We start from the raw sequence: 19,284 nt of genomic DNA, 5'->3' as shown, positions 1-19,284 counted from the left end.
AAATCCGCCGCGGCCTCATTTGGTCGATGATTGCCGCACGACGTCGCACCAAATACGCCCGTCACCTCTCCACCTGAAAGGGAACGCCCGCATACACCCTCCGCTGGCAGGGGTCTCCGACCCGCACTTTGCAGGGGTGTCCAGCCGGAAAAGCCTCCGCGCCCGGGCGTTCCGTGAGAAACCATCAGACTCCGTGAGAGCCGCGGCAATATCTGCGCCGGCGGTTAACGGTGATAGCGTGAAACGTTCATGCTTCCGTTGCACATTACGGTCGTTCTCAAGCCATCCCACGATTGCCGGTGCATTTGCTCCAGCATCGACACCTCCCTGTGAGTGTGTGCTGCGAGGCGCCAAAGCCGCCCTTGGTGCTCTAGGAAAGGTGCAGAAGAACACGCGGCGGCGACAAGGCGAGTAAGGAGCAGACGGACACTGCCGTCATCAATACTACGCCGCTGCCGCTGGGACCGCTGTGGGCACTAGGGCCATTGGTCCAGCAGTCGGTGCTCGCTTGGATTGCCACACCGGTTAGGTCGGGCGGCTGGGGACGGTGCGAGGGTGCATCAGGAACGAGGGGGGGCCTCGGGCAGCCGGGTTGGGGGTGGTGCGAGGGTGGGTCAGAAGCGAGGGGGCCTCGGGCAGCCGGGCTGGGGGCGGTGCAAGGGTGGAGTTGCGGGGGGGGGGGGTGTGACGTCGGATAACCGTCACGACCGCAGTCCAGGCCAGCTTCTCTGCCTCTCCGTCAGCCGGCTGTTCTGGATCGCCAGGCATTGCTGACGGCTGACCTCATCCTTAATTGACGATTCGTCAAGAGTTCCTTTGTGCATCAGCCCAATGATTTGTGGAAGTGAGGTAACCCGTCCACCTGTCTGGTGATCCCGTACCTGTCGACCTGTTCACCTGCTCGGTGATTCAATGAGGTTGCACGGCGTAACTGCTCCGTGGCTCCCTATATGCTGCCTCTTTCAGAACTGACTGATTCAAAGATCGCATGCGATTGGATCCAGAACGATCCAAGAACTAGCCATCATGCATGCACCAGATATTAGTTGAGCGCAGACACGTTTCCAATTAATTTTACAGCCTGTTGGATCAGGTCTCATCGCGTTTAAAAGGCGCAATGACGTCGGTGTCTCACAACGCTGGTGAATGATCCAAAGACGCCTTGTCTGAGGGATCTCGTGTTCACTTTTTAGGACGCTTTATGGCCCACTGGCTTCGTCGGTCTCAGAGTCATCGAAGGAAATTCCTACACGGTCGTTAATTAAACCAATTCAAGTCCTGGTCTGCGGTTGACTTAACCCAGCTTATCCCACAGTCACAGGTTTAGTGACCTTTCAGTTTAAAACATTTGGTCAAATGTGTTCAAATTCTTCCTGCATGACGTCCAAAGTCCAAACGACGCACGTAACGAAATCAGGTGCCTGGTAGCCCGCTTCGGCAACTCGGCTCAGAGCAGAAGAAGCGAAGATGCTCCTGTGTGTGTGTGATTGGGGCTCTACGACGCATTCAGCTGCTGAGGCTATATGGCGTCGCCTGCCTCTCACCCTGGCAGGAAGGGCGGGCACCGCGGGGAATCGAACCCCGTACCTCTGGTTTCCCAGATGCGCAGTGGTTAACGCAGACGCGTGAACCACTGCACTACCGGCAACCCCGAAGATGCTCCTACGTCAACCCCGTGACCAAGGAGACGCGTGACACCCGCGACAAATTATACCCCACGCAAAATCGACGCCGGCAATTAAGATTCATCGCGTGCAGTAACAGATGCGGATGACAGAAAGTTCAGTCTACAGCCCAGCCCCCGACGTTAGAAGCGCTGTATGACCTGACCTGGTGACCTGTGACGGATGGCGCACGGGTACTCACCTGAAACGAAACAAATCTGCGTTACGTTTGGCCACACGCGCGCACATGGACGTGGATATGTCGGCAAATAAGTCACTGTCTGGCTGTAAAACAGAATTACGGCATTGGAACAGCGAGAAGTGAGGCATACAAATATGTCTTTCAGGCTACACGTAGAGTAGTAAATGTGCACCTTCGTCATGTACAGCCTCGATGCGCCAAACACATCAGCGTCAACAATGCAGTCACTTAAATGTTACATCAGTCCGCACGCCGACAAGCCATCCGCCAACTTCTCCAAGTGTCGACGCCCATTCATTCTACGACATTCCCGCTTGGCTGCAGCGATAATTCTCTCCACTGCTCCAGCTGCAGCCCTCGCCGCGGAGCCATGCCAGGCGGCGTTGTGTTTAGCAGTCCGTCATGCAATGTTCATGCTGATGGAGCGGCTGGATTCGCCCAGTCCGAGCCACATCCGGTCCGAAACAGGATCTCCAAATATTTGTTACTGACTGGCACCTCCAGAGAGGCTGCTCCCCAGACGCCATCTCTCCGCCCCCCCCCCCCCCCCCCACTCACGGCAACCCCGTCCCCAGGCGGGCAGGCTACGGGGGTCATTGAACTAGCCACTAGTACACAAAGTGGCGAGTTCCACTGACGCCAGCTCCTCGCAGGAGGGGTAGCGAAAGCTGCTTCCAGTGCGCGCGTTCCGCCACTTCCAATGCCTGTGCCGCTGTCGCCGCAGCTTCAAAGCGCTGGATCATTCCGGCGGTCCCCGAAACCCTTCGGCCGCTTGGAGACGATGCTGTGCGTTTTTCGCCGGGTCGGGATCATGACAACGCATTTCTGCCTTAATTACGGTCATTCTGATCCTTGCCGGCCTGTGCAGTACGGTCGATCTGCAGGCGGACCGCGCCGGAAACCGACCCTTACAGCCGGAGGACACAATGCAGGATGAAAACAATGGCGCCTCCACTCTGGAGATGCGGAATTAGAATGGCTTCATCTCAGACGCGAGAGGTCGCATTGGGAGCCGAGACGGGGAGATGCAACAGCCCTTTGTTGCTGCCAGTGTGCGGTCTGAGTAACGTGCACGCTGCCGCAAAACGTCTAGGTTAAGTCCGCTTGAAAAACTGGGTTGTCGGAAAGATTTGAAGGGCGGGATACGCGACGAGTCATATTTACCTAAGTGCGTGTTCAGTGACGGGGCTTTGCTTCAGCATGTCAGCGAAGATGACGCATGCAAATGCCAGTGGTTGAGACTGAGCCACTGGTAAGCTACATATCCACTTAATCAAGCCTTTGATGTCCACAACTGAGACCTCCAGCACACTGCCACTGACATCGGCAATCGCATTACTGTTATCACCGACGATAATTTATTTCGCTCGCTGCCAGTTACTTCATTTCTGGACCACTAGGGCAATTTTGCTAATTTGACGAGGGCTGTGGTCATTTAACCACTTGTCAGAGCGAAAATCACAATTCACTTGCACTCAAACCGCCACTTTCATTGCCACCAGCCGTCGTAACAGCATACGCACTGGTCACACAAAATGCGCAGCAATGCGTTACATGCAGAATGATAATGTGCAGACCTCTTCAAACGATTACAACGCCCAGTTTAGCGTAACGCAGTGCGCTAGCCATTGCTCTCCCACCATCAAATCACGGGCTGAGGACGATTGCGTGGTACAAGCTTTGCTGTGATAGAGGTGCTTGAAAAGAAAATTTTCCCACAATCACGTGCCGTTGTTCAAGAAAGACCCGCCGAATAACGGCGAGCAGCACCGCCATTTTCGGACCCACCAACATTACCCCCGTGAAAAGCCATCCTCCAAAACAAAACTACACACATCGCCAGTTTTTTCAGCCCGCCGTCCAGTCACCCTCCCCCCTCCCCCTCCCCATCGATCCGGAGCGTCGCCGCCGTCGGGAGAGCCGCCGGCGCCGCTGTCACGGGCCGTGCAATTACCGGCCGTGTTTAGCGTCGCGCACGCGGCGTGCGACAGCCAGATTTGTGTTTGGCGCCACGTGGTCCGACGGCCTGCCGCCGCCGCCGCGGCCAAACACGCAAAAATTGGCGGCCACGCAAGGCCCGATTCCTTTTTTAAGCCGGTGTCTTGTAAGCGGGTAGGGTCGGGGACAGTGCAGACACAATCCAAGTGATTTGTGGCTTTAGGGCGCAAGAGGGAGTCGTTTGTTTTTAAGTGAGAATGTTTGCAACGGTGTCTAAGAGTAGAAGGTACGAATGCAATGAAAATTGCATAAAGTTCCGTTGGGTTAGTGTTCGTCACGCTAAGGATCTGACATTTCAATGAACGATGATTGGCTTTGCTTGCGTGAGGTCGACCATTCCGGCTTCTCCCAGAGCGAGATATGCCCCAACACCCATTCCATAGCGCACCCACGGCTTCGTCGCCATCAGCAGGTTGCCGAAAGCCTTCACGCATCCCCCTGGCGATCCCCAGCCCGAGCTGACGGGCCGCACCGCAGACCACAGGATCTCCCTGGAAAGAGCGGGTGCCCCTCGAACGGAACATCGTGGGGTCACCACGTCCCCACGACTCGGATGACACTGATAAGAACAACAACAGCCCCGAGACAACCCGCGCCCCGCCCTGCGTGCAATTGCCTGCGATGCCGACGCGCGCGCCCCGTCTCCCCCACCTCACACCTGCCACCGTTCCCATTTGCTCGAAACACGAGCGGCGGCGGCTGCCTCATTTTTCGCGACAGGTCACGCGGCCGGCCGGCCCGCGCCGCCGCGCGCACGCGACACCCGCCGCCCGCATCGACCCCTCCCCGCCCCTGCCGCCGTGTCACGTGACCAGGTGACACCGCGCGCGCTCTCGCGCGCCCGGCGGCGATGAATATTCATCCAATTAGCGCGCACCGGCGGCGGCGGCGGCCGCGATGATACCCGCGCCGGCTCCACCGCGCTCGTCCCGGGTTGCCATCTCGGCTCGCGTATCATCACCGCGAGGGACGCAACGCGACGGACGCGCCACGGCGGCGACGGCGCTGATTGGGGGCGCACGGGTGAAAATCGGGGGCGGGAGGAGCGGGTACGCGACAGCAGAACCGTCGTAGCCGCGGGCCGCGCCCGGCTGGAGCCTCGTCGAGCCTCGACGCTGCCTCTACAGCGCCGCCATCGCCGACGCTAGCTCGTCGTCGGCGTCGACGACAACGCCTCGTCACCGTGCCGTCGTCGGCGCTGGTTCCAGCTCGCAGTCAGCGGTATGACCGCTTTGCTGAGCTGTTGACACTGATATTTTTATTTGTGTTTTGATTGGGTTGACGTGTGAATCACAGAATACACACCACCAACCACGCGATAATGCTGCCAGCGGCGCAAGAGGCTGCGACTCCGGGGCCGCGACATTTGTGTCAACACAGGAGGACCGAGCTGCTACTTGTAGACCGAGAAGAGCGGGGGGGGGGGGGGACGCTCGAGCCCTTCCCTCTGAACACGACCTTGCGTCTCGCCCGTCCAATCGTTCCGCCTCACCCCAGCCTACAGCCCACTGCCCGGGTCATCCGTGCCGCTGTGGAGAGCCCGCAGCCTGTGACGGTCGACTTTCGCCCACAACCATGGCGCGGCCATCCTGGCGGGTGGCATCGGCAGGAGCCTGCTGGACGGTTAGGACACCGGCCGGTAATGACGTCACCACACCCGGTGATGATGTCACCGCACGCGCATTCTCGTCCGGCGCGCACGTCCCGTGGCGCGCGACCAGTGGTGCGCGCGTCCAACCCAGCGCGCGCATTATCCTGCGTTCAGGACCGTCAAGGAGTTCAACAGACTCAGGCAGCTCGCGTAGTGAATTTCTCTGACCAAAGGTATTTTTGCACAGGACATGCTCGCCACTAGGCCACTGCTGCCACAGTAAGCGCGGACGTCTGCGTATTTATATGCAGTTTCTTACATCCGGGGACGATCCGCACAATATGTGCTAAGCCCCGATAATCAGGTAATCTCGATATGCATCCACCGGGTGTAGCCGTTTTCTCAGAGAAGACCCAGGTATACTCACACGTGTATAGCATATGGTTCTCTTAAAATAGAGATTATCCCGGTTTCGTCAGATCTCAAGGAACCCGGAGCAATAACTCACATCGGCTGCTTCAGCCGGTAGAAGAGCAACAGACAAAATAACCAACAGTTGAGTCATTCAGCTTCGGACTGGTGGCCGACAGAAAACTTTCACCTCGTCTACATCCGTAAAGACAGACAGAACTTCCCATCAACGGTCAATGCAGAAAGCGCGGTGCATCATCCCCTAGAAACGTTAGTGTTATTCCCCGGAAGGGGCGATGTTAGTGTTATTCCCTGGTGGAGGCAATGTTAGTGTTATTCCCCGGAAGGGGCAATATTAGTGTTATCGCCTGGAAGGGGCAATGTTAGTGTTATTCCCTGAAAGGAGGCAACGTCAGCTTTATTCCTCGGTAGGAGCAAAACAGTGTTATTCCCCGGAAGGCGCTTTAGGGTAATCACCGCAGTCCACAGCCCAAGCTGGACGGAGCCCTCGCCAGGTATACCTGCCATGACAACCCGCACAAACACGCCCGGCTCGAGTGTGACTGGCCCTTCGGTAAATACAAGTCAATTCCGTGACGGCTGAAGCGTGAACAGAAGGGCCACAAAACACTTGCGATATGTTATTGATGCAACATATATCACACACATAACACTCGGTGATAAGGAACTTCGTTACTTCTTGCTGCCAAAAATAAGAACAAATAAAGTAAGCAAGGTAAAACTGCATCGAACCATACCTTGCCGGACCTTGACTCGCTAGCCCATGCTAACCACCCAGACACGTTCAGCATCCAAAAAGGGTGGATACACAAGCACATCCGATTAATTTCGACCATACATCCAGCAAAGGCAAAACCTCCCAAAGCTGGAAGCGAGCACCTGCGTCTGTTCTTCGCCGCGGTACAACACACAGCAATATTTTGTGTTATTTGCTTAGCACATCTGTCCTCAGCGGCGGCACCAACCGAACGGGGTCGAGGACCTCCGATGCCACCGCCGCGACCGCCGTGACCGCCGGGTCGCCTCGGCCGCTCCACTCGGTCCGGCTCTGCTCCCAATCAGGAGGCCCGGCCGGCCCGATGAACACGATGGCCGGCGCGCCGGGCCGCCTCGTTATCGGCTAATTAGCCGCGCCGCGAGCGGCAAGCGCGGCGCGGCGGCGGCGGGCGGCGCACTTTAGCCGGCCGGCTATCGGCCTACACGGCCCGGCTCTTACGACCGGTCCGGAGCGATGCGCGTAATGCGCCGGCGAACGGCGGTCGAGTGTAGATGAGATAACTGGCACGCTTGGGCGGGCACGCGGCCGTAACAGTGCCGGCGGCGGTGGGTGGTCACATGACTTCACATTTCGACCGAGCGCATGTCGCTGGGCGGTTCCATCAGTGAAGGCATTCGCACTAGTTGTGGGTCGTTGGCAGACATCATAGGCACAGGTCAACAGTGACAGCTCGGGTGAATTGTTGGTGATTTCAATCAACGTGGTAACGTGGCCGAAACTTGGCCGTCCCGAAGAGGCTAAGTGGCCAGCAACCGCAAGACCTGCTCAGCCACAAGCGACGTCTAACTGAGGCAGGCCACCCTAGAGCCGGGGCGGCCTTCACTTTTCGGTCAGCATTCTTCAAATGATCTCTGAGGCTCACCGGCTCGCCCACCACTGACCACATCTGAGTTCGAAAAGATCTTGACCAGTCACAGCCAGGCCTTTCCCAACGCTGCTCCCGTATGATTTATCTCCCACGCGGCGCACGGCATTCACCGCCGCGCCATCCGTCTCACAACAGCGTCCCTGCGGCGCATCGTCGCGACAAAGCGTCGCTTTCAAACGCGCGGCCCGAATCGTTCACCTGTCGCCCATCGCCAACCGCCGCAAATGGCAGCCGGTCGTCACGTGGTATTTCGCTGCGCGCGACGCACCAGTCACGTGACATTTTGACGGCGGCACCTCCGTCCAGGAGAACATCGGCTTTTTGAATGTAAAAAATTAGCCGGTGATGGATGCAGCGGCCGACAGTTGGCGCCGGATTAGCAATTATGACGCGCTAATGGCGCAGGCGATACTGATCTGGCGTCGTGAGTAATGGCGCAGCCGGGCCGGCGGCGGCGCGAGAGGAAAGAAATCCAATCTGCGTGGCCATGAGTGTCAGGTGTCCGGGCGGCCAGCCGCCGAGCTGCTGGGGGAAACAGACACGGACCCGTGGTCGGTGGCTGAAATGGAGCCGGGCGGCGGGGAGAGGTCGGTCGTCGAGAAGGGTGGTTTGTGGCGCGGCCATACTTCATGGGAGTGAGTGATGGAAATAGTGAGGGATCTAGATTCTAGATAGTATTGGTCCATCGAGACGGAATCTTGAAGAGGACGTTAATTTCTTGGAAAGGCACGCAAAGGGCGGAAGAAATAAGGGCTGATGGGTATCCCGCCAGCGATGATAAAAATGACATAACTATTAGTGGGTAAGCAGTTCTTCAAATGCATACCGCGCTCTGTTATGTTCGTGTGATGCTCACACACTTACCGAGTTATTCACATTCATAGTGAGGGCGTGCTATTAAGTCCAACGACACAGCAGCGTATAATCATCCATTTACTGTCACACAGTTGTGCGGTTCCGTAACCGGATAATTGTGGTCCGGACGTGACGATCTGGCAGCACTCGCCACGTCCCCGGGCGGGCAGAGTAGGAAAAAACTTACTCGCCCAAAAAGTGCCACCCTTCGGCGCCTATTGAATTCAACCCGCCTCTTTTTCTTACACCTGGTCACCCCGGCAATTTACCCGAAACGTGAGCTCATCACGATCCGGAATCTAATTTATGACGTACCAAGCACCGGCTTCGGACGTTTTTCCGTGGCGTTCGGCCACCTTGTCCTACATCACCGTCACCCCCGGCAGTCGTTTTTATCGCGTCAAAAAACGCGATCCGCCATCAATTAGGCTAACGGTGAGCGGGTCGGGACAAGTTCGATTACGGCCGTCATTAAGCAAAGTCGCCGCGGCGGCGCGACGCACCAACATGGGAAGGCGATTCAATTTGGCCGATTTCGCGGCGACTGTGCTCGCTATGAGCATGAAGGACGGTGAATGGGCCGACGCCGGGCCCGCGCCATTCACCCAGCGACGTTTTCATGCTTCGCAGTCGGCGAGCGGACGCGACAAAGACGAATCAGGCGACCGCGAGCAGCCTTCCCAGGCATACACCATGCGTGGAGCGATGGACGCCGGCTCGAAACTGCCGATTCTCGTTTGAAAGGAGGCGAAGGGAGATCGCACGACAGAAGGGACGCGCTGTTCAATAAGTTTCACGCAAATCAGGCGTTTGGACATGGCTTGTGCTGGTAACTTTGTGAGCACATCACCGCAACAAATGCCAACAAATATTGACATCGTCGCGCATCACAACATTACAGGCGATTGACAGGCGACAGAGAGCCCTCTGAGCCGCCGTCGTCACACCTCATCCACCGCCACCGCCGACAAACGCCCCACAGACAAGTCTACAGCCGAACGGAAACCACCGCCGGGTGGGGAGTCGGCCCTCCAACTCCCACCGCCACGCCAAATTTCGCCGCTCGCCGGCGCTGCCGTCGGACCCATTCACCGGCACACGGCGTAATCTACCACTTCTGCGAATGCGCCCCCATTGAGCCGACGCTCTGAAAGGCCTCACGCTGCTCTAATTGGAAACCTGGGCGGCCGCTGTACACAAATAGTCAAAGGCCTTCGCCGAGTCGAGTAGGCCGCGCCGATAAGTGCGTCGGGCCGAGCGAAATCGGATACCGACGACGGATCGGGGAAATAACACGTGCCACTCTGCGGCAGTGCACCGCCACATCGGGCGGCATCGCGGAATTCGGCGACGACCGATCTTGAAATCACAGTGTACACGGCACGTGCGCCGTCCATGGTCGTAGGACACGTGCTGTCTGTCTGCTGCTGCAGCACGAGCAGAGATCACACCGATCCTGCCAATAAACCGACAGCTGTTTAAAATTACGTCAGTTGTTGAGTACATTTGCGAGGAACATTATGCATGAAGGTAAGACAGTGGTAATAGCCTTATTCCTCGCAGAAAAAAAAACAGGAGAGTGGAGAGATAAATGTGTTACTATTTCGGCGACATGCCCTTATCGAAGCGACCATCCGCGGTATATTCAAAATTTCCCAAGATTAAGACAGTACTTATCCGAGCCCACCTACACCACCCTCACGCCCTCGTCGATGACACCAGTCGGACCCAGCGTACTCATACAGTGTGGAGGAAGCCGATGCCATTTGATTTTGTTCTTCTGTTGTTTATTGGTGTTTTTGGGCGCGTCGACTGCATTAGTCATTTTGCGCCCATAACGATGATTTGACTTTCCTCCCATCGGTTTAACCTCATTCAGGTAATCTCACGAAAGGGCGTTTGCATCTCCACAGCCTGATTATTGTGCTCTGTCTAAGATGCAGCCCCCACGTCCCATCCAAAACGGGTTCATGCATGGGAGGTGAATGCAGCATGAGAGGTGCGCCAGCAGCCACACAAACTTTCCTTGACATTCCAGGAATCTCAACGTTCCGCCGGTGAAAAACGCCCGCTACTGCATCTCAACCACATAAACGTTTCTCAGCACCGCCCACCTCTGCAAGCATAAGGCTCCGCTGCCTGACGGTGTGACATTGGCCTAGCTGCGCAGCTCCCCCCCCCCCCCTCCCCGTTCCTCCGCCTCTGCGGAGGGCCGTGGCCCAGTCAGCATTGCGAGCGGTGTTGCGCCTGAACGCACGCGCGAGGCGGCGTCAGACGCTGACGAGGCGTCTCGTGACCTGCCGACCCTGCACGCGCTGGAGGGGCTGCCGGCCGGTACAGGGCCGGTCAGCGATCAGGGGCGCACCCAGGAAATGTGGGCGAAGTTAGCGCAGGTTAGAAGTGATTTGGCGCACCGGCTGGCGATGGTGATCACGACCGGGCCTTTAGCAAACATGGCTTTTGCCATCATACAGCGTCCACATATTGTCGGGCTGCACAATTACGATATGTGCTAGATTGGCGGCACTTTCCAGCTATCATAACCCATCGGTCAAAAATATCAACTAGTGGATCTATCAAGTGAGTGCCTAGTGAATGGCGCCATGGCGGTGAGTCCCCCAAACTACTACACCTGTGTGCGCCTTTGACGACACCGCGCTCAGGCTGGAACAGTGTGGCAGTGATAGGGCAGGGCAGGTACGAGGAAACCAAGGGCACCGTGCTAACAGGACGAGGGCGCACTGGCGAGAGACTGGTGATTGAGGGGGAGTTTGAGGGGGGGGGGGGAGGCGCGGAGTAGGGAGAAACAAGCATCAAAGGAAGGGTGGAGCGGGCGGGGAGGCTGCCGTCCCCACCCAAACGTGCAGAAAGCTAGGTGCCTACTGCTCCGCTACTTCCCGTTCACTGAGGCCCATGAATCAGAAGCCCTCCTGATTCAGGCAGCCTCCACCTCCCTGGAAGAAGGGGGATGGGGCGACAGCATGCCGTATAGGACTCGAGAAATGACAGTAGCAAAGAGACCGCGAGCAGAAAAAAAGAGAGATGGAAAGTAGGCGGGAGAGAGAGAGAGAGAGAGAGAGAGAGAGAGAGAGAGAGAGAGAGAGAGAGAGAGAGAGAGAGAGAGAGAGAGAGAGAGAGAGAGAGAGAGAGAGAGAGAGAGAGAGAGAGAGAGAGAGAGAGAGAGAGAGAGAGAGAGAGAGAGAGAGAGAGAGAGAGAGAGAGAGAGAGAGAGAGAGAGAGAGAGAGAGAGAGAGAGAGAGAGAGAGAGAGAGAGAGAGAGAGAGAGAGAGAGAGAGAGAGAGAGAGAGAGAGAGAGAGAGAGAGAGAGAGAGAGAGAGAGAGAGAGAGAGAGAGAGAGAGAGAGAGAGAGAGAGAGAGAGAGAGAGAGAGAGAGAGAGAGAGAGAGAGAGAGAGAGAGAGAGAGAGAGAGAGAGAGAGAGAGAGAGAGAGAGAGAGAGAGAGAGAGAGAGAGAGAGAGAGAGAGAGAGAGAGAGAGAGAGAGAGAGAGAGAGAGAGAGAGAGAGAGAGAGAGAGAGAGAGAGAGAGAGAGAGAGAGAGAGAGAGAGAGAGAGAGAGAGAGAGAGAGAGAGAGAGAGAGAGAGAGAGAGAGAGAGAAGAGAGAGAGAGAGAGAGAGAGAGAGAGAGAAGAGAGAGAGAGAGAGAGAGAGAGAGAGAGAGAGAGAGAGAGAGAGAGAGAGAGAGAGAGAGAGAGAGAGAGAGGAGAGAGAGAAGAGAGAGAGAGGAGAGAGGAGAGAGAGAGAGAGAGAGAGAGAGAGAGAGAGAGAGAGAGAGAGAGAGAGAGAGGAGAGAGAGAGAGAGAGACGAGAGAGAGAGGAGAGAGAGAGAGAGAGACGAGACGATACAGGAGGATCTACACGAGACGGAGAATGCACACCGCCGTGGCATCGCGAGAGAGCGAGCCGTGACAGCGGGCCACACAGGCGGCGGCTCTGTTTGAGCAGCGCCGGTTATCTGCCGAAGACGATAGCGTATCACGCGCGCCAGGTGTCACCCGTGTCACCGCTCCTCGAGGCAGCGCCAGCTCTCGCTCCGGGGAGGGGGGGGGGGGGGGGCACGCGCTCTTCACGGCGCCCATATCGTCTCCTCTTATGACAGCAGAGCAGCTCTTGAACGCACACTGATTAGGAGAGAAGCCAAGCCATGCACAACGATCGCAGTGCTCAACGCGGCGGGCAGACCGGGACGATGAAGCGGAAGATGCGCCGGCAGCGCGTGCCACTTCACTTGTGCATGAATTTTTAACGTGGCGGCAAACCGGGATGATGAAGCGGAAGATGCTGACGGCGACGCTTGCTCCTTCGCTTGTGCCGGGATATTTAACGCAGCGCGCAGACCGAGACGATGAAGTGGAAGATGTTGCCGGCAGCGCGTGCTCCTTCGCTTGTGCTGGGATGTCCTACGTTGCCTTTCACAGACATCACGCACCTGCATGTCTCAGATCGTAGCAGCTAACTTCGTTCGATGCCCCGACACACGCCTCAGCACGGCCGTCTCCAGGCACGCGACCGTCGCATTTCGGCCGCCCTCACACTTCGCGTGAGGAGTTTGCGACCGACGACCCGTGCAAGGTTTGTGATCACAGTCCATTGGACACAAGTGAACCAACGATGAAGGCGATGAGCTCTAGTTCGAAGCGGGAGGGTTCGATTCCCGGTGCAGAAGACCTTCATCTGCCCATTGTTTAACTGGGCGTGGCCACGCTGGTGATCCTAGCAATCACCACATGCGTAGAAGAATAACCTAGCGATCACGGCAAGCCAAACGCGTTGTCACTTAAACGACACTAGTTGAAATACATGACAGGTGTTATTGCTCTTCGATTCATAAGGAGACCACGCAGGTGACAACACGCTGAAGACAATTACCGCCAAGTGCCTCGCCCCGGCCACAGACGACATTACCGCCAAGAGCCTCGCCTCGGCCACAGACGACAATTACCGCCAAGAGCCTCGCCTCGGCCACAGACGAGCTTCTGCCGCGGAGGCGCCAGCGACCGCCGCTCGCGTGTGTTACGGCGATTAATCACCAGCCAACCACGCCGGGCTACAGTGCCCAGCCGCGGCCGGCTCCAGAGGAGGAGCTGCCAACCACTTCGCACGCTTCGCTGCGAGAGACGCCGGCGGCGGCGCCAGAGGCGGATCCAGGTGTTCAGGCGGGGGAGCTAGGTGTGAAACGCGTTATTTCAGAATGCGTCGGTGCGGGATTTCCGTGCTGACGTAATCGAAACGCCACCCTCGCTGTCCGACTCGGGAGGATAAATCATCCAAGCGCAGGATAGACGTCAAATTAGCTGCGCTGAGCACGCCTCTGCGCGCCGGCCGCTCGTTCTTGGCGAGATGTGCCGACGCCGCAGTCAGCCTCGTCAGCCTGCGGCTCGGCGAAGGCTGAACGGGCAGCCCGCACGCGGCGCCACGCGGGTGACTCACTTGACCTTTGACCTGACCGGAAACCACCCGGCCGCCACGACCGTGGAACGTCCGACTCCACTCGGGGAAATCGACGACGTTCGTTGGGCGTAAAACAGTCATCGCCGCCCATAATTCAGCCATTACCATGGCGGGACTGACCACAGGAGGCAGAAGAAGCTGGTTGTAAGGGTCGTTATTTCAGAATGTGGGGCAGCGCGCACAGGAGGGGGGTGGGGGAGCGCGAACTACCAGAGACGGGGCTCTTGCTCTCAGGAACAGAGCTGCGCGCTTGCCTGTTCTTTGAGGATCCACTTCGCGAGCGAACAAGGAACCATCAACAGCGTGTGAAGGTGGTGTTCTGTCCACACACTGTCACATGGGTGTTACCTCAATTGGGGTCGGCGGGGTCCAGACCAAAAAAATGTGGGGCAAATTGGACTGGTTTTATGTTTTGAACATAAAAATGACACCAACACAAAAATGGGCCCCGTTACATTGCAGGCGTGGTTGCGTTCATGTAGATAGTCGCACAGTTCACGCAAAACCACAGGTATACCTAAATTGTCCTCACACTGGAGGCCCAACAGACCAAAGCTCGAGAACCAACGTGCCTTAGCCTCTGGCCCGACGCGAACCAACGACCGACCCCACTCCGCCCAGCCGAGGGGTCCGACCCAGGCCGACACCCAACCAGGTGCGAAGGCCAACCAGCCCGCCCCCAGAGACGCCGGTCGGCGGAGCAATCAGGGGGTGCCCTCATTAGGGGCGGACGCCGTCACTGCCGGACGCCGGACGCGAATTTACGCCCGCTGTCACCGCGTCATAAACCACCGGTGACGACCCGGTGGTCAGACTCACCGCGCTCGCTCTCTTTGTTTTAGCGGGCCCGGGGCGGGCGGGGCAGCCTTAAATCACGGCCGGCCAGATTAGCCATATCAGCGGCGGGCCCGCGCCATGCAGCGCGACGCCGCGAAACTACGCCGGCTCCGCGGCGGCCGGGCGGCGGCGCCGCCGCGCGTCGCCGGCGGCGGTGCGGTTTGATGACGCGGGCCGCGACCGGCGGCAGCGGGAGATTACGCCAGTCGGGCCAGGTAATTTGGGCCGGGCCGCCGGCGGCGGCGGCGGCAGCCTGCTTAACGGGGTGGCGACCGGCGGCCGTCCCCGCCGCCCCACCGGCATTTCCTGTCCCGTCCGCACCTGGTTCTGCCCTGGTGCCCCACCGCGCCGCGGTCACTTCGGCTCGCGGGCGCTTTCGCCGCCTCGTTACGTGTGCCTGGTCTCCCTCTAGTCCCCCCGCCCCCTTCCAAAGGACCCTTGCACCCTTTCCCCTGAATCCTTGCACTCATTTCCCTGGACCATAACGCCCATTCCCCCAGACCCTTACACCCCTACCCCTCATCTCCGCCCGCCCTGTCCCTTTTCCCCAAGCCCCCGCTCGCCCCTTCCCTTAGATCCCTCCCGTTCCTACCCTCCACTGCCCTCCCGCTGCCACCCCTGCCCGTCTCACCAATCCCGCCGCCGCCGCCGCCGCCGCCGTCGTCGTCCGCACCAACACCACCACGGTCTCCCAGCCGCATAAACAGAGCTTCGATCGGGCGCACGCTCCCGATCAAAATATTTGCCCCGCGGGCAAACAGCTGCCGATCCCGCGGCCCGCGTGAGGAGTGGCGACGATTTCGGCGCCGATGGCGGCGCGGGCGGTCCCGAACGTGTTCTCGGGGCGACGTGACGCTCTCGGCAGGCACGTTGTCGGCGACGTTCTCGGCGGAGGAGGCGCGTTCTCGGGCGAGTGGCCGAGAACGGGGGAAGGGAGGTGTGTTGGGGGTAAATATGCTTTCTGTTTGGCTGGTTGCGTGGTTACCGGCATTTGCTATCGTTTTTGTTTGGTTTGCTTTGCGTTCTGAATCACTAAAAGACGCAAGAGAACTCCTAGTGGTAGATATAAGCGGCTCATGTTTTCCTGCATTCAGGGGGGGGGGGGGCGTTTGCCTGATTTTGGGGCGGTTGTTTTTGCGCTGTCAACTCCCTAAAAAGGCTTGCACAAAGATGGCTGCAAAGGCCGACTTGATAAGCCCGAACTTCAACTTCAGCTGGTCACAAAATGTCACGCTCGTTATCTGGAGGCACTTGCTTCCATCCCTGTTCTGGACACATCCTGGACAGAAAACCCAACTCACAATGAGTCGGATGGAAGGCGAGCGACTGCAGGGAGCAGCTAGTCAAGTCTTGGATGCAAGCTGTTCAATCCACTGTGTAAACACCACCAAAGTCAATAAGGTGGAGGTTCAAGGATTTTTGGGCGCTATCTTCGCCGGAGGAGTCGTGTCAGCATATCAGCAAACACGCCATCCTGCGTGCGCAGGCGAGGCTGAGCTTTGCCCCCGGAAAGTCCATAAGAATGCGTGCGTTTGTGCAAGGTGGTTTTCGCCACGATGATTATCAGCTGTCGCCGGCGCGGCCGCTGTCAGCCTGCCTTCCACGCATCAGTAAGGATATGATGAATTCCCGGAGCATGGCCTTAAACTCAGGTGACAAACGAAGACAAGGGCGACAACCATGTGTGCGCAGGTCTACATATGCCCCTCTCAACCAAAAAAGCTTTCCAATCTTAGGTTTAGTTTGGATTCCCAAGCCTAGCACACGCGTACGTAATATTAAACGTTTCTAAAAATTACTCAAACCTTAGCCCACCTACCCATTCTCAGCTATCTACGCCGCCACTGTTTTCACGTACATGTAGCATGCTTTAAGTGTCTTCCGACTGTCTGTCTGTCTGTCTGTCTGTCTGTCTGGTCTTTTGACTGCTCAGTCAGAGGACCGCTCGGCTCCCCGGCGCCTGTCGCTGACGACGCCGCTGGGACCACCAGCTGAACACATCGCCGACGTCGCCCGGCGGCGCGGGAGCCACGGCTGTCGTGCACCGCATTGTTGCGGCAATTGAAGCGCCCTTGATCTGTAATGACCGCCAGCATGCAGAAAGCTTAACCGGAGGTAATGGACAGCAATGCGGAATGGGCGACAGAGCCTCCAACGTCTCGCCCCCTCCAACGTCGCCCACAAGCATCCAGCTGACGCGGTGACTCGACGTCAGCCGGCGAGAAACTCGCGTTCATTTCAGACTCTGCGAAGCACCGAAGCAATCCTTCTCCTTCCCCGCCCGAAACAAAGCGCTTCCTTGCTAAGCACCGCAACTCAGCACATTCATCCCGCAGTCGAATCAGATGATCCCCAGCCCGAGAGTTCCACTCTTCAGCGCTCGAAATTCCCACCGCTTCGCGCGGCCGGCTCCAGCCCCACCTCTTGTTTGAAGAAGCGTCAGGCGGCCGACCACCCGCAGCCATGGCCGCCGTTTGTAGTTCGTACGTCAACCGGGCCTGAGCATTAAAGACCAGGGGCGCACTCAGGCCACCGCCAAGGTTCGAACTTCTGACCTCTCCCAGCAACGCCTACTCACATCACCTAAGCCGACGACTGTTTCTGCACGAGAGGCCTCCAGTCACGAGGGCGACATTCTTTCCGCGGACAGCGTCCTCGCGCTGCTCCCTCCCCCCCCCCCCTCCTCGCCCCCCGCACCGCACCCCTCTCCTCCCGCCTGACGCCGCGACTGCGCACGATCCGAAGGCATTACATTACGGCCGGCATTTTTCATGGCGGACCGGACCAGCCGCCATAAACGCCGCTGAGCGCGAGGCCTGCAAGTCTGCAACACTGCAGCCGGCTGCAGCGGCGACGGCCCGGGCCGGCGGCGCGTCCCGGCCGGCCGGGGCGGCGGGAGGGCGCAGCGGCCTGCACCCTGCCGCGCGAGTCCGGCCGTGCCTCCGACTCTGCGCGGCGAGCGAGCGCATGGACCGGCTGCAGGCCTGCAGTAGAGTGGAAGAAGGGGGGGGGGGGCTGACCCACGGGAAGAGGGAGGGAGAACGGCGAACGGCAACGGTCGTCCAACCACCCGGGGTCATCGGCCATGGAGGCTAGTGCCGTCAGATGGATTCGCGTCTACGCTGCGTGCTTCGGGCGTTCTGCGCGGGAATACGGACGGTAACAATACCGATGGCCGGACGAAGCGGACCTCTTCGCACCCCGAGTCGGAGTCGGAGTCAGACTGGGAATTAGAGCCGGAGTCGGAGTCGGAGTCGGAGTCGGCGTCGGCGTCGGAGTCTATGTCAGAATCCATTCCTGCTCGCACAAGACAAAGGTCACTTCGCCTCCACCCCCTCGGCGACCCGCCTCCTTCTTCCACCGCCCTGTCAAGCCGACTGGTGCCCTGCAGGCAGGCCCTTACCCTCAGGCGTCAGCTCTGCCGGCATCCTCCACGTCTCCTGCGCACCGCAACCCGTGATTCCCTGAGCTAGCTGGCACCGATAACGCACTTGGTACCTCGTACCTGGTACCCGTCGCATTAAACGAGACGCGATGAGTGTCCGCCTGCAGTCGGCAAGATTTGTTTGGTACCGGCAACTGGTACCAACCTTCAACGCATTTCGCGCATGCCTATGTGTCCGGCACCGGCAAAGCCCAACATCGTCAGCTCCCAAAAACGCCGCGGTACCTAGCGCCAGCACCGGCTTCACACCGGGTGTCGTACCACCAGCCGCAAACCCAGCACATCTACTACAAACCCTGCACATCTGCCGTAAACCCTGCACATCTACCGCAAACCCTGCACATCCGTCGTAAACCCTGCACATCTACCGTACACCCTGCACATCCACCGCAAACCCTGCACATCCGCCGTAAACCCTGCACATCTACCGTAAACCCTGCACATCTGCCGCAAACCCAGCACATCTACCGCAAACTCTACACACCTACCGCAAACCCTGCACATCTGCCGCGGCCTCCTCGCGGCCGGCAGCTCCTGCCTGGCGTCACGACGCGGCTGGCCGGCGGCGACCTCGGCGGCAGGGGGGCGCGGCACGTCCCAGTGCCGGGCGGCCGACGGGCGCAGGTGTCAGCGCGCCTCGGGCCGCGACGGGCGTGGCGGGCCCGCCGAGCTGGCCGTTCCCACGGTCCGGCTGCGGGCCGGCGCCGGCGGGGTCTGGGCGGACGTGGGAGTCAGGGTTGGAGATGCTGGCGGCTGGGCTCCCGTAGCTCCCCGGACTGTGGTGTGTGCGTGTGCTTGATGTCGGTGTTACTAGAATGCTCCAGACGCTCCTCCCGCTTTCATGGAAAACACCCAACGGTAGCTGGTAGTCGGTTGATCGCCGATCAACTGCTTGGTTGATCAGGGATCAGGGATCAGCTGTTTGTTTAATCAGGGATGAAGGGATCGCTGGTCGGTTGGTCACTCAGCGCAGCTGGCAGGGACCAGTGACCACTTAGCTGACTGTCCTGATTTGCGACAGCTCAAACAGGCCAGGCTGTTTGTCTTAACTGGTTTCCACACGGCTGCTGTCTCGTTCGGCCGGCACACCAGTGCTCCTCTGGGTCACGACGAGCACAACTCTGGTTCTCATCACCATCGACAGCT

The 19,284-nt window shown here is 58.6% G+C and overlaps 1 protein-coding gene across 1 annotated transcript in view; it reads right to left on the bottom strand.

Annotated features, from left to right (window-relative positions):
- Positions 1-1,608: 1,608 nt before the first annotated feature.
- Positions 1,609-19,284, bottom strand: part of LOC119104486 (uncharacterized) — a 73,857-nt gene continuing 56,181 nt past the window's right edge. Inside the window, exon 4 of the mRNA XM_037228199.1 lies at positions 1,609-1,866. Within this exon, the coding sequence (XP_037084094.1) occupies positions 1,783-1,866 (84 nt within the window). The 3' untranslated portion in view covers positions 1,609-1,782. The remainder of the gene's footprint in view (positions 1,867-19,284) is intronic.

The sequence above is a fragment of the Pollicipes pollicipes genome, unplaced genomic scaffold, assembly GCF_011947565.3.
Source record: "Pollicipes pollicipes isolate AB1234 unplaced genomic scaffold, Ppol_2.1 Scaffold_6052;HRSCAF=7182_pilon_pilon_pilon, whole genome shotgun sequence".
Lineage (NCBI taxonomy): Eukaryota > Metazoa > Arthropoda > Thecostraca > Pollicipedomorpha > Pollicipedidae > Pollicipes > Pollicipes pollicipes.
Note: the sequence above shows the minus strand (reverse complement) of the source record. Positions and strands in the feature narration are given on the sequence as shown.